The sequence below is a fragment of the Eptatretus burgeri genome, chromosome 2 (genome assembly GCF_056783735.1).
Source record: "Eptatretus burgeri isolate ZD-2024b chromosome 2, Ebu_testis_v1, whole genome shotgun sequence".
Lineage (NCBI taxonomy): Eukaryota > Metazoa > Chordata > Myxini > Myxiniformes > Myxinidae > Eptatretus > Eptatretus burgeri.
The window spans coordinates 89,063,541-89,079,593 of NC_140962.1; the positions used below are offsets into that span (position 1 = coordinate 89,063,541).

General features: G+C 41.8%; 1 protein-coding gene across 10 annotated transcripts in view; it reads right to left on the reverse strand.

Moving 5' to 3' along the window:
* The window catches only part of LOC147032529 (neuronal cell adhesion molecule-like), a 486,552-nt gene that overhangs the window by 41,767 nt on the left and 428,732 nt on the right, over positions 1-16,053 (reverse strand). For 9 of the 10 annotated variants that reach the window (XM_085870245.1, XM_085870240.1, XM_085870241.1 and 6 more), the window contains 3 exons: positions 15,312-15,436; positions 6,386-6,487; positions 719-907 (listed from right to left, as the gene is read on the reverse strand). In XM_085870245.1, coding sequence (XP_085726371.1) covers positions 719-907; positions 6,386-6,487; positions 15,312-15,436 — 416 coding nt within the window. The remainder of the gene's footprint in view (positions 1-718; positions 908-6,385; positions 6,488-15,311; positions 15,437-16,053) is intronic. The other variant, XM_085870248.1, reaches the window with a different exon arrangement.

The following is a 16,053-nucleotide window of genomic DNA, read 5'->3' on the forward strand; positions in this document are numbered from 1 at the left end:
GAAGTTACGTGGCTATATGGGCCATAAACTGAGGTTAAAATATTTAATTACCCAATTTATTAAATTGAACCAAGCTTCCACACACAGGGAGTGGTAATATTTTTTTTATGATTCTGAAGCTTTTGTTTGGAAATGCCAGCAAGATCAACAAATTAAAAAGCAGAACATCTCATAGCTATGACATGTACTAATTGCCTAATTTCACGCACGACTCAACCAGTATTTAGAACCAAGGCTGAAGCTTATGCAGGTCCTTCTGCAACCTGCTATTAGAGTTGATCCGAGTTGGGTGAAAAGTTTCCATTTTCCATTTTTATCCCAATAAACATTGTGGAAAAAACAAACAAACAAGCAACTCACAAAGGATGGATGCCATTTCTTGGCTCTCAACAATACTAACAATTCTTTGCAGCTTTGTATGAAAAAATTACATGAGAGTGTTAAAACATGGAGCCACGAGAAGAAATGGAGAAAGCTAGAAGTCATTCTGCTTCACCCAGCTTTACAAAAAAGCCATAAAAAATAATCAAGGTGGAAATTGCCAGCAAATACAGAAGCAACACGGAAACGCCGGCCAAATGGTCTCAGGGAGAGTGGGTTTCTCATAAAAATTGAATGGTGCATGGAAATAAAGCAAATGTTGAAGCTTGTTTCCCTTTAATATATCAAACACCATGGAAAACATCCTCAAATGAGTATGCCCAGATGAAATGCTTACGTGCAGCACTGGTGGTAAACATATCTGTTGCTCCACTGGGCTCACTCAGACCAACTTCATTCACAGCACGTACACGGAAGCGATATGAGACGAATGGCATCAACTCAAGTTGATATGAGAACTTCAACCCCAAAACATGCACCAGCTCCTCCCAAGGGGCACCCAACTTCATTTCTTCAATAATAAATGCTGTGGAAGATTGAGGAATTTTGACACAGTTGGTTTAAGATGTGCTGATATATACAACAATGAAAAATTATTTATTCATGTGCAGCTCCTGGGCATCCTGGCAGCCCTAATGTATAACAGTATCTAGACGTTCTTAACGGGTCTTCATATGTTCTATGGGTTCTCAGCAGTCTAAAGGGTCAACAGGTTTAAAAGGTATATTCCAATATGACATAATTACATGTAGTCAGGGGCAACTGACATCCAAACAGTTAAAAACAGTATGTAATTAATTTATGAGACATATACTGAGGCTTCACGGATAGGCGGATCATGTTTTTTCGATACATACCTACATAATACATACATACATACATGCATACATACATACATACATACATGCACATTTAATGAATTGGCATATTATTTTTTAGTATAATGATTTTTGCTGGAAATTAGCATTGCTGTAGGATGTAGTTATGGTTTATTTTAGAAAGAAGTGATAGATTTTTATGAAGGTACCAACAAAGCTACAGAAACATTAATATTATTACGGGGCGGGGGGTCGACCATGAGCGCGACCGCTAGATGGAGCCGCGAGCCGGCTCGAACGATCGCCCGGAATGTAAAGGTCGTCACCCCTGATAAGTCCGGAGCGGACGGGTCCTGACTGGACCGAAGTTCACCAATGGATAGACCACGTGGGGTAGGGTCGATTGCCAACTTTTCAATTTACCTAAGTACCTACGTGGTCCGACTACTGGAGAAGTTCACCCTCGGCCGACTTTGTCCGACTTGAGTCGCTATCGCAAACTCAGATCCGGCGTAACCGAGTGGAATTACCAAAGTCGGGCCAGACCAAATGAACAAGTTACGAACACTAATCCTCAAACACGCGTCATGTTGAGCCAATGAAAGAAACACAAAATGAGCTGATACGTTTAACAATTGGGGTTTATTAATTAATAATAACGGGGAACTAGGGAACACGTAAGAGCAGATTTAAACCAACTATACGAAATGCAATGCAATCATTTACAGCACACAAAGCACTTAACAGTTCTCTACTTGTTAGACGGGCCCATGGACACACATACGCACACACACACACCCAATAAATGGTGGCTGATGTCTTTAATGTGGACTTCAGCTCGGAGGAACAGATGAGCTGAAGCCCAGGGTCTGCCTCGGACCTTTCCACCTCGTGTGGTCTTCAAGCTGTTCGGACCGGGCACCAGCATGGGCGAGCTGGATCCAATCACTGTGAGCCACGATCCTTTCCGAGCTCCGGCGGATCCCCTCGTGCTCCGGAACACGTGCTGGTGAGACGAGGCACCGATCCTTCCGAAGATGCGTCGCCTCCCCGAAGAACCACCGACCAAGATGAGGTCAAGGAGTCGCACCTAGCCGGGAACTAAGCAGAGACCACAAAGAGCTCCACGAACCAAGAAGAGCCAGCCGAACCAGGCTACGAAGCAGAACAACAGCCACCCGAAGAACAACCCTCCCGACAAGAACCAACTCGAGCCAATCAGAGGGTCCCTTTTCTTATTCCTCTTCGCCCCGCCTCGCTTCGCTTCGGCGTGACTCATGCGCCCTTGTGCGCCGCCCCCCACGACCACGGGTGGGGGCTGTTTACCTTGCTGAATCTCGTGACGACCCGTCCCAACCCCCGTCATTCCTGTTTACGCTGCTGAGTTAGCTGTTGAATCACAGGACACTCTTTAATGTTGAATCACGGGATGGGAGTGTTCTTCTTCTTAGTTGTGGAGGAGGCTCGTTCTGATTGAACCCTAACTATTAAAATGAATCACAGCGCATTTACACAGATTTACCCATTAACCAATGGAAGGCGAGCTATCTATGGAACACGTACTTACCGAGATAACTGAGCTATAAGGGCCTGAATGTTGAGTGCGATCGTGGTTTCCAGATTCGCAACAATATACACCCTCAGTTAGCAATCATCACCCCATCCTCAGTGGGACATATACTTGACAAGTGTCGACCCCTTTTATATGTCACCTTCATTCAAGAGCTCTCAAACCTGTACTATGACTTAGTGTCAGTTGTCAGTGTTAATCATTTTATCAATATATATATATATATATATATATATATATATATATATATATATATATATATATATATATATATATATATATATATATATGTGTGTGTGTGTGTGTGTGTGTGTGTGTGTGTGTGTGTGTGTGTGTGTGTGTGTGTGTGTGTGTGTGTGTATAAAATAACATAAATAGAGCACAGGACAACACAAAAATGAACCGATATTATTTCGTAATATCTGTTTATCAAATAATTTAAAGAAAATAAAATGATGTTTGAGTGTATGCTCTCAATTTCATAACTAAATTGCAGACCAAATTATAAATACAAATCATGACGACAAGTTCCTCAGTCTGGAGTGTTTTCAGTCATCAAAGAAAAGAAATTAAGAATGAAGATGTTTTAAAAAAAAAAAAACACATCAGAACATGTTTAAAAGAACACATGGCTTTTGTTGAATTCACTGGTGGCTGACATGTCAGGCGTTTGCTTCACTTCAAAGCAAGGGCCGTAAGAATTGATCTTGCAGCAATGTAGGAAAGCAGTGTGTATCTTGCGAACCACGGAAAAAGCACGCTTACCGTCAGCATTGCTATTTGGCAGTCAGAGCAAGAAGGCATACACTTTAGTTGGCAGGGGAAACCTGGGTAAGCCCAAAGATGTTTTAAACACCAAAACCTCTGCCCAGAATTTTGATGGTCCTTTTCTGCAGGCACTGCTCATTAGCCATGGATACAGTGTCATCATTGAGAAGTATGGAAGTTCTCTCAATCTCCTTCCAAATATTCAGTATCAACTGAAGGACAGAATCTCTCTGCCAGCCGTGTCTGCTTTAGAGGATCCAGAACAATAAAGTCTGGCAATTTGTAATCATTCAAGGGGAACCTCTGCATTATCTCCAGCATATCTCTAGTATAGAATCCCCTGACATCACTGAAGAATCTCCTCCGAATTTCTGGCAAGAGGTCTTCATCACAGAGATATGTTCTGGCAGTCATCCCCACATACATCTTGTCATCATCATCATGCTGAAGCTCTCTGTCCAACACATTGAGTAGCGAACAGTCAATCCTTTAACCTGGTGTATTTGGAAGAAATTCACAATCAACTTTTGAAGAAGTTGATCTATCTCGAGCAAAATAACCCTAATCTTTATATCATGATGTAGAAATACTGCATTGAAAGTGTTAAGCACTGGCAGAATGTGCTGCAAGAAAAGTAGAGTCAGCTTTGTGAGTGGATCCTGGAGTCTTCCGTGAATTCATTCCCCTCTCTCTGGTCTCTCAGCACCAAGGTGGCTGTCAAAGTAGCTCTTCAGTGCAGGTTACTGACTTGAGTTATCTGTTGCACACCTTTTCCAGTAACAACCATCTAGTTGGACAGTACTTCAGATTTTCCTGTTGTTCAACCTCAGCAAACAGCTGAAACTCTCTGCACTCTATTTATATTTTTGAGCTGTACTCAAAAAAGTTTTAAAAATCCCAAAACAAATAATCTCCATGAAAATACATTTTCTTCATGGCAGATATCACACATGGGGTTTGCAAGATTACAGTTGCTGAACACCTTGTAGATTGTCTGCTTACACTTGAAAGCTTTTGCACTTTCAATGTCAGGCAACATCTTGCGTATTAAACCCGTAAAGTGTTCAGCACCAGAATGTACATTAGCTACATGTTGTGAACCAAGCACTCGTTCTGATTTTCTGGATAGCTCATCTGGAACATAGTTCCAGGGAACTTATGGGATGGTGCGTCGTCCGTCCTTCCATCCGTCCGTCCACAAATACTTTCAATCTCTTCTCTGAAACTACACATACGATTCCGTTGAAACTTTACCACAATGTTCATGACCGTGTATGTACCAAAGTTTGTTCATGGCATAAAAAAAAAAATCGGCCCCTAAGGGGATCTACAGGAGTTGCCCCCCAAAATAGGTCTTTGCTTTTTCCTGAGAAACTACAGATGCAAATCTGATGAAACTTGACCACAACCTTCATCACCCATGACATACAAAAATTTGTCCACAGCATTTAAAAGAATCTGGGTTTGAGGGGGTCTACAGAGGGAGTTTATGGGGGGAGGGGTTGTTCCCCCCCACCACCCTCCCCCCTGAAGAGATATTTGCTTCCTTCTCAGAAATGACACACACAATTCCGATGAAACTTGACTGCAGCTTTTATCACCTGTTATGAACCAAAGTTTGTTCATGACATTAAAAAAATTGGGGTCCAAGAAATTCTGTGCGGGGGTTGCCCCCCAACATATATATTTATTTTCTTCTCTGAAACCAAATACACAATTTTGATGAAACTTGACCACAGCTTTTGTCACCCGTGATGTACCAAAGTTTTTTCATGGCATGAAAAAACAAGCATAGGTATTTACTTTCTTCTCCATTACAAATTTTGTGGGTCATCCATGCCTACCAGTGGTTTCCTGGTTATCTTATCCAGCCACTACCAGGTGAGCACCCAGGGGTATTGCCCCTATGTCCTATGTTTTTTTTTAGCTCACCTGAAACATAGTTCCGAGGAACTTATGGGATGGCGCATCGTCCGTCCGTCCGTCCATCCATAAATACTTTCAACTTCTCTGAAACTACATGTACGATTTTGATGAAACTTTACCACAACGTTCATCATCATGTATGCACCAAAGTTTGTGCATGGCATTAAAAAACAAAAAGATCGGGCCCGAAGGGAGTCTACGGGGGTTCTCCCCCAAAACAGGTATTTGCTCTCTTCTCAGAAACTACGTACACCATTCCGATTAAACTTCACCACCACCTTCATCACCCGTGATGTACCAAAGATTATTCATGGCATTAAAAAAAAAACTCACGGTCTGGGAGGGGGGTCTACGAGGGGGGGCGGAAGTGGGAGTTGCCCCCAAAAAGACGTATTTGCTTGCTTCTCAGAAACGACACGCACAATTCCGATGAAACTTAACAACAACCTTCATCAACCGTGATGTACCAAAGATTGTTCACGACAAAAAAAAAAAAAAAATCGGGGCCTGGGAGGGGAGTCTTCGGGGGGGGTTGCCCCCAAATTATGCATTTGCTTTCTTTTCTGAAACCATACACACAATTTCGATAAACTTGATAAGAACCTTTACTACCCGTGATGTACCAATGTTTGTTCACGGGATTCAAAAAAAAATTCCATAGATATTTACTTTCTTCTCCATTACATATTTTGTGGGCCATCCATGCCTACCAGTATTTCTCTAGTTATGTTATCCAGCCACGACCAGGTGAGTGCCCATGGGTATTGCCCCCATGTTTATTCTTTAGGATGCACTGCCATGCAATGTATATTTTCAGAGGTTAAGTTATAGTCAAACATAACATCTCTCTCTACATTTCATGCATATAAAATGACAACATGACTGTTCACCAAATACATGGATAAAAGTGTAGTTTAAGAACCTGTTATGCGTGAGTTTCCATTGTTTCCAGCCCTCCAAGAAAGTTCAATATTCCTGCTGTTTATGTTGGAAAACTGCAGGTCCGTTGGAGGGTCAGGCCGATCTATACCAGGCAGATGGCAAGATGTGGGGTCAGGAGAGGTTGGGGGAATACTATTCCAGTGAAACGAAGACATGATTTAATGTATTGTTATGGTTCTGAAAACTGTCACTCCACAGTAATGGCATCCAACATACAGCAGTTCCTGACTTAGTTATTTCCTTATTCCACGTTCCCTGCAGGGTCTTCCCTTGTGTCTAATGGGAATCGAAATATGCGTTGTGTGGTATTAGGTCGGTTATTTTTCCCATCAATCAATCACTCTTCAAAAACCTAGCATCCACTTCCTTCAATACACCGGCAATTCAAATATTCATCATGCCAAAAGCAAACTGCCATTCTGTACCACAACAGTGTGAACTACAATCCACCACAGCATTTTGCTGCAAGCAATAACCACCCTGCCTGCTACAAACACACATCGGACCTATTGCTTGAACTTTATTGGCACACAAATCAAGCTTGCATTTCTGCACTCGCTCACCCTTCAGACCCACCATTACTGGACAGCACCAAATCACCAAAAAGGACAACCACAAAACAACCACAACCACCACCTTACATCTCACTGCCAACAACCACCATCTTGTATGTCCAAAGGCATTGTTAGCACTTGCTCGTGACGCTCGCAGCACAAGACCGACTTTGCCATCACAGAGTGTTCATGGCATGCTCTATTACACCCCACAGACCATTCCATAATGCATTCCAGCCAGACCGATTCCTCGATTTGTCCAGCCTGCTGTGAGCACCTTTTTTGGGCATTTGTGCATCAATTTGGGAGCACCATGCCTGCCCCCATGTTAATTTGGGACCAAGTGTATGTGGCTCATCCTGGGGGCAGCTGGGGCCATTTTGCAGAAAGCGGTCTCGGAGGAAGTGTGACATCATGAAGAGACAATTCGGGACCAATGGGCATGCCGCACTTATGACAAAAGAGGAGGAGCACGACCATCGCTCTCAGTAACCACAACTACAAAGGCCGCCAAACTCCAACCCACCTGATATGTATAAAAGGTAGAGTGACCCATAATTTTGGTTGGTTATCTTCGTCTTCTCAGTGTTGGTTCTTCGGCTGCTTAGTGGAATGGAATGGGACGCAGCGGAATGGAGCATTCAGACGATTGAGCGGAACAAGCACTCAGGCAAGGCAAGAAACTGAACCAACCAAACCATAGCAATAACAAGTACCACGATGACACTCCTCAAGTTCTGCTTACCCCTTTCCTTTCCCTTTCCCGCAATTTGGACAAGCGTAGGGCTTGCCAATCTGTACTGGGTGAGTGAAGAGGTCGCTAAAGGTTCAAACTTTCTGATCACTCTCCCTTGTCTACTTTTCTTCAGGTGCAAGCCTGATTTGGTGCCAATGTATTATCATAAGAAAGAAGTATAAGGGAACATTTAGAATGGGTTAATTCTGCACTGTCTCTTTGACCTCTTCTGTACATTGCGCACCACACAAATTTACCCATTGTTTTCTTTTGACGCACAACATGAATAAATGTATGTCTGCTGTACGAATTGTGAATTGAACCCTCTTGTCTTAATATGCCACATACTTTTCCATGTCCCCCTTTTGTAAATAACAAGTAAAAAAAGACATAAAATGTCATAACTTCCAGTGTTTTCGTAATTTTGCTATAAGGAGTTAAAGGGCTAGCCAATATTTATGTCCAACTAAAATGGCCACCAGTCTATCAATCAGGCATCTTTGATCAAATCTCAAAATGAAGTGAGTTGCTCTTGTATATCATCATGTACTGTGTTTGTGCCAAGTTTGAATAAAATCGGACCATGTATGTCTGAGAAATGGTTGGGGAAACATTTAAATAACAAAACAGCTGCCAGTCGGCCATCATGTATCTGATCTCAAAAATAAATGGCATGCTTATGTAAAGGCCCGGTCACACCTTGACGTTTTAGCCAGCGATGGCAACGTATTAAAATGTATCTAAAACGCTGGCTTACGTTGAACTTTTGATGTTTTTTTTTAAAGATTCGGACGTATTCATAGCGACTTGGTCTTATGTATAATGCATTGGTAACGGACACAGAACGTTTCGTTGTGTTATAGATAACTTATACCAACGAATGCTGAACCTGTTGTCGGCCTACACAACCGATGCCCAACGATCGTCTAACTTAGGCATAGCGCGTTGCGCGCATCGCCGACAATGTCGTGACGTAGCCTATTAAAAGTCTGACGCACAACGATTCGAATCATAACTGCCGTAGAAATGGAAGTGTCAACATCGCGGTCACACCTTGGCGATCTTGCCAGCGTATGCCGACCTAAGAAAAATGTGTCTAAAACGTTGGGGCACGTCAAATACGGTATGAGTAAGTTTGGTATACGTGAGTAGAACGCTAAAGTACGCTATCATACGTCGTAGTAAGTAGAGTACGTCAAGAAATTTTAAACATATTCAAAATTTTTGGACGTACTCGGCGTATGACACACGTTCCGCATGCGATGGGGATAAGTTTTACACACGATATGTGGACGCTTACACACGTCCACAAAGGCTACTTATAAGCTACTCATAAGTCGAAACACGTCGCGGTAATGTCTTTTTTACGCGAAACTTATTTCTAACTTATGTTTGACGTGCTTTGAACCAATTCTTTACGTAGTCCCAACACACATCGACGTATGTAGACGTATTCCAATGACGTCTTCCGGTCGACAAAAAAAAAAAATTAACGTGTTTCTAGCTTACAACTGCCATATAAAGATGTGTTCCCAGCGGTTTTGGGAATTGGTATGTAAAAATGGTGTTCATAAAAGGGGAACCCAACAGTGTTTTCGAGTCCTTTTTGAGTCGATGTCCATGTCAGCAGTATCAGTATTAGTATTAGTATTAGTATTAGTAGTAGTTTGTTCATGTTGGCAGTAGTAGGTGAGTGTGAGGGGGAGGGTGTGGGTGATGATGGATCGTCCTTGCGTTTAACGATTTAACGATTTAAATGATAAACTCAACGATTTAAATGGCTGCATCTCCACTATTGAAAGTAGACGCTTGCGCTCAACAATTGGATTTTTTTACACTCAACGATTTTTAAACGGTACCACTCAGCTATTTTCATTGTTTACAATGAACGATTTAAATTGCTGTCACTCGCCTTTGTTTTTTGACGCTGGGGTTTGGAAATTTGAAGCGTTTCTTCTGAACGTGTTAAAACGCTCAAACTCGACTATTTTAAATAGACGCTGCCGATGGACAATTGGAATCATAGCCAAGCTAGACATCGAAGTGTGAACATCCTCGTCATGCCGAAGAAAAGTTTGAAGAATGCTGCAAATAAGTGTCCTGGCCGTGGCCGTGGACGCTGACGCAAGGACGATCCATTATACCGACGTCTTTCAGCCTATGAGTAACTTAAAAGTAACGTCTGTCGATGTGTGGCAACGATCGCGTAACGTGCCAACAACACGTTAATCATAGGTTAGAAATAAGTTTTGGGTACGCTAAACATTACCTCGGCGTGTCTCAACTTATGATTAACTTACAAGTAGCATGTGTTGACGTCTGTCAACGATCGCAGACCGTGCATACAACTTGTGGCCAGCGTAGCGGAACGTGCGAGTCATACGCCGGCATACGTCGTGAAATTTCAAGCATGAAAAAATTTGAGGACAACCGAAAAGTACAACGTTTAAAGCCAACGTACAACAACGTATGGCAGTGTTTTTCAGCGTGCTCTCAATGTTATCAAAACTTACCCATAACTTATTCAACGTGTGCCAGCGTTTTAGAAAAAAATTTCAAAAATCGGCATATGTTGGCTAAAACGTCAAGGTGTGACTGGGCCTTAAGCCATCATTCCTTATCTGTGTGCTAAGTTTGAACAATATCGGTAAATGCATGTCCGAGAAATGATGGAGGACGTGTTTGACACCGCATTTTTTTGCAACTAAATTGTCTGCCAGTTGGCCATCATTGATTGGATCATTAAACAAAATGATGTGCATATTTATACCATCATTTGTTATCTTACATGTCTGAGACATGGGTGCGGACACACGCACAGACACGAAAATCGAGAACAAAGCCATAAGCCCCCCGTTTCGGACTGTCTAATGGGGGCGAATAAACCTCTTCACACATGTTCTTCCAATCTGCTCATCGTGTCTTTTCTTTCATTGGTCTGGCACAGTCCACACTTATGGTTAGCATGGGAGGTTTTCTACCCCACTAATTGGCTCTTGTGACTAGCTGGTGGTGCACCATGTGCGGCGCCGAGGGAGTGACCTCTTGTTAGGTTGCCCTGTCAACAGATAGGTATCGTGGAAACCTCGAAGCGTCGCCCTGCTAGGCCGGTAGTCTAAGTCAAACGACAATGGCTGTATGAGATATGCAGCCCGTTTGATCATGGAGTTATCTTTGGTCAGCTGCCTCAGGGCCGGAGATCGGGAAGATAACCCCAGGGAACCTCCACACGTGGTATCCCTGAACCCCGGTTCCGTAACAATATGTACACTTCAGAATATTTTGAGACTTCGTTCCAAAATAAGGGAAATATGGTGGACACAAATATCTTTGGGAATGGTAATGCTTCTGGCCAAGGTGCACGGAAATAAACATACATGGTACACACATCAAATATGGATGCCATTTCAAGTGTACTGTAAAGCTGTTCTGAAAATTCAATCCAAACATATTTCAGAAAAATAAATGATTTATGGTCAAGTACAGTGCTCTCTATTAAGAGGACACCTAACTTGCAAAGTATATTATGACAAAACTACACCATTTAATATAACGACACCTGAGCTGTGGAAATTTAATAAAGGCTTCATATCTCACGTTGCAGGGTATTAACTCTTAACCTGTTTAGTAATATAGAGCCTACTGCAGTCGGCTCTGTGTTGCTGTATGAGGGATCTGCAGTTTTCCATATGTTTGAAAAAAATCTCTACTGTCCAGACAAATAACTTGGCCTCGATGTATCCAGGCCAGTAACCTAATGATTTGCATCTTTCAATAAAGGTCTTTCAAAAAGTATCTTTTATTGTCAACATTTTGTCGATGAATATGGAGAGATGGTGTTCATTCCAAATCTTTACATGATGGCAATAAATATATTTTAGCATGATTACATGTATATCCTTGTGAACTCATGGATGAAAATGTGTTCAGAGAATGACAGTTAATTTGTGTGAAAAACTGCCAATTTACTCAAAATATAAGTATCCATAAATGTCTACAATTATTTTTAATTGGGGAAAAAATTACTAAATAAAGCAAGTACCATTCCCTGTGTGGTAATCTAAATTATCATCACCATCGTTTCTTCAGGATTCCCTTCCGACATTAAAAAAAAGACTAGCGTTTCCTCCATGGTTACGACAGCAACCAAGAGCAGGACTTTCTGTTACGTCCCTGTTTTAAAATATCACAAGGGTCGTATTGCCCCATGGAGCTAAATCCAACCAAAATTATCCTCATCGAACAGTGGCAGATGGGGTGTTGCATCATGGATAATCTGGTCATAATGATTGGGGTGTAAAGCTGGCTGGCCATCAACATGTGTTTTGGACATTGAATTAACATTGCTACATTAAATCATTCCAATGACGTTCACCGAGAAGGTCAATTCAGTAAGAAACACATAATGGATAAAATGAACAGGACATTGATTGAGGTATGCCAACCGCAGTGGGAAGCAAGGAGAAGCTGACATTTTGGGTGTTAACCCTGTTCTGATGAAGGGTTAACATCAGCTTCTCTTTAGTTAACCTCCGCCATCTTCGAAGATGGATGGAGGTTACTGTTTCCACCCCTTTCTGTTTGTTTGTTTGTTTGTTTGTGTGCTTGTTTGTTTGTTTGTGAACAGTATTACGGAAAAACTCCTCGACGGATTTCGACGAAACTTGGTGGGGGGGGGTTAGGTATGGTCCAAGGATCATGCCATTAAATTTTGGACTTGGTCCCCCCCCTCCCCCAAAAAAATTGTTAGAGAATTTTTTTTAATATATTTGCATTTCTACATGTTTTTATTGATTTCCAACCCCCCCGCCCCCCCAAAAAAATTGTTACCCCCCAAAAAAAATTGATAGAGAATTTTTTTTGCATTTCTACATGTTTTAAGTGATTTCCAACCCCCCTCCCCAAAAAAATTGTTAGAGAAAAAAAAAATTTTTGCAACTTTTTTTTCAACAAAATTTCGATATCTTTTTTTGCATTTCTACATGTTTTAAAGTGATTTCCAACCCCCCCACCCCCCCGGAAAAAAAAATGGAGAAAAGAACTATAACTCTGTCAGCACTGTTGACATCATATTTAATGAATAAGATATAAGGTTCACTTGAGTGACCCAGCAGTATTGGCGGCGGAGGTTTTGCACTCTCCCGAGTGCTCCCCTCTCGTTCCCATTGTGAGTATCATACCTCAATTATCGTTATGTTGATCAAATGCATGAATTGTTCTTTATATCAGCTGACACAGATCAACACTAGCCTATGTGGGCAAGACTGGTGATTCATTCTACTAAGGATATGCACAAGTGTAATAGGGCAAATTATATGGCCACCTCTTGTAAATAGCACTCAATTACAATGCACAACTACTGATTTCTCATGGGAAGTACTAAATTATCATATGAACTATCTGTGGTGGCACCATCACAGCGACTACAAGAACTATCGATTTACTGCAGAAAAGGAATACAGGTGCAGTGTATTTTATTTAAAATTAGCTAAATCGTTATGAAAACGTCAGCAATATAAATTTATTTATTGTAAATAAATGTGTTGGTAAATTTGGTTGGGGAACGAGGAATAGAGAGGGTCAAGAGTTGGTGGAGCTGGTGGCGAGGAATGGGATGGCCACGGTTTGTTCGTTCTTTCAAAAGTGGGAAAGTCACAAGAATACCTATAGGAGTGGATATCATAGAACAGAACTGGATTTGGTGGTGGTGAAGAAGCGACAGTTGTGGTGGGTTAAGGATTGTAATGCAGTGGTGGGATAGCATGTTACCATCCAGCACAAGCCTGTGGTGTTTGTAGTATGGATGAACAAAAGGAGGGAGGTTAAGAACATGGGTCAGAAGATTATTAGGTGGAGGAAGTGTAGGGGCAATGTCGTCATAGAGTACAAGGAGAGGTTGAGGGCTAGATATGAGCAACTTAGTGAAGAAGTGGAAGGTTTGGAGGAGGAGTGGAATAAGTATGGAGAGATGTTTCGAGGAATTTCAGAAGTTTTGTGTGGAAGGATGTCAGGAAAGGGTATGGTGGATGGTGGAAGTAGTGTCGGCAGTTGGTGAAAAGAAGGAAGTTTGGAAGAGGACAGAGAAGATTTATGATGGAGGGACACAACCATATGCAGGGTTGCTGCACCTGTATGGGAAAAATAAGAGAGCAGCAAGGAGAGCTGTGGATAAGCTGAGGAATGATATGGAAGAATAGGTGTACAAGTTGGATGACGACGGTGGGAAGAAGATGATCTATAAATTGGCTTGTGACAGGGATAAGGATAGTAAGGACATGATTGGAGGTGGGTTGGGGTATTGATTAAGGATGGTGGTGGGAGGCTAATGACAGAGAGGGGGACAGTATTCAAGGTGTGGGAAGAATATTTCAAGGAGCTGTTGAACCAGAGAGGAAGCAACAGCAAGCTGGAGCTACCATGTTACATAGAGGGGAAAGTGGAATTGGTGGAGAGCATGGAGGAGGAGGTGTGGGCAAGCATTAAAAAGGATGAATAAGGGAGGAGTGCCAGGCATTGATGAAGTGTGTACAGAGATGATATTTGCAGCAGAAGAGTTGGAGTCAGTTGGACGAAGAGGCTGTTGGATGTATGTATGTATGAGAGAGGGTTCAATTGCGGAGGATTGGAGGACAGGGTTAATTGTGCTGATATGGAAGGGGAAGGGTGATGTTCAAGATTCGGGGAAGTACAGGGGCATTACGCTCTGAAGTCAGGTCATGAAGGTGCTGGAGAGGATTCTGGACAGCAGCATAAGGAAGAGTGTGGATATGGAGAACGTTGAACAACAGCAGAGGTTTAGAAAGGATTGGGAGATGACGGATGGGATGTTCACGCTGAGACAGCTGGTGAAGAAGAGGTTGGAAGTGCAAGGTGAGATGGCATTGGGATTTGTGGTCCTGGAGGAGGCCTACGACACTGTCCCGAGAGAGATGGTGATGGCGACACTGAGATTATGCAAGTGCCGTAAGCAGAAGTTAGGTTTGTAGAACAGATGTACAGTACAAGGCAATGAAGGGAATGATAAAAATCTATAATATCAATAATAACAATGATGACAATGAAAATAAAAATACTGCAATGTACTGTATGTGGGGTAGGGGGGTAGTAGCAAGATATGTAGCACCATAGGTGTTTCACAAGTAATAGGACTTTCACCACCTATATGTATTTGTTAAAGGGTAAGGTTGTCTAGTGTAGTCTAGCTTGGTGAAAGGGTCGAGTTATTTTAATCCGGTCAGTTAGGGTAAGATTGTCTCATCCGGCATCCCCTTCAGTCTCATTCTGTTCCTGCAGTCTCATGTGCATGTTCAAGATTAAATTATGTCTTTCTAAGTTCCTGCACACGCATCTAGTTTTCAACCATCTTTCCGGCATTAACTGATTCGGTTCATTGAAAACTCCTTGAGGGAAATAAATTAATAATGTTATTCCCAATGGCTAATCACATGCAGTATGTTTTGATACAGAGGTGTGTCAAACTAGCATTCAGGCAGCACACTATCCAAATGTGGGATTTTAACTTATGGAGGGTACAGTTCTAATATTAAATTGCTTGCGATTCAGGAGGGGGCCATACACAAAACAATATGACATCATGATATCAGAAAATTACATACCAATGACCATGAGCCAGGTGCTGGTCAAATCTTCATCAAGTTCAGTTTTTGCAAGGCAGGTATATTGACCCTCTTGCTCCTCTGTAACATCTGAGAGCATCAGGATGGATCCGTCAACTGTAAATCTGAAAGGAAACCAATGCATTTGCTACTGCAAATCAGGCATTATATAAAACTCTTTCCCATTGTGAGTTTTGAAATATACTTGATGGTTTTGCCTAATATCATGAGCCTAATGTGTTTTTGCCATTTAAACCCAAAACCTATCGCTGAAAAACATGAAAGTGGTCATTTGAAAGATTTTGGTTGCTTTAGAAATTAATGCCAAGAAGTTCCAATATCAAGACTTTTGTAACTCTATGATGATATGCAACAAAATAAGTTAAAATTGCAGTGAATGGGTACACACAATCGCAGTGACATACCACATTCAGCTAGCTATGTATCTATATTTGAATATGGTAAGCAGCTAAGGGGTCGACTTTGTGTACCTATCTCATTTGCTGCACTGCCGTCTATGTTCTGTTGTGGTCTCCTACGCTTCATGGTGACTCTCATTTGCCATGCAACATTCTAAAATTTTCTATAACTTGATATAGGTGGGTTTTTTTTAAGGCAAAATATGTTGCGCTTGGAAAACACCTCCATGTTGCTGCACTAAAAATATAGTTAGATCATCATCATCATTGTTGTTATAGCTGTATGTGAGTGTGTACAGTATATACAAGCCATCCTCAATTGA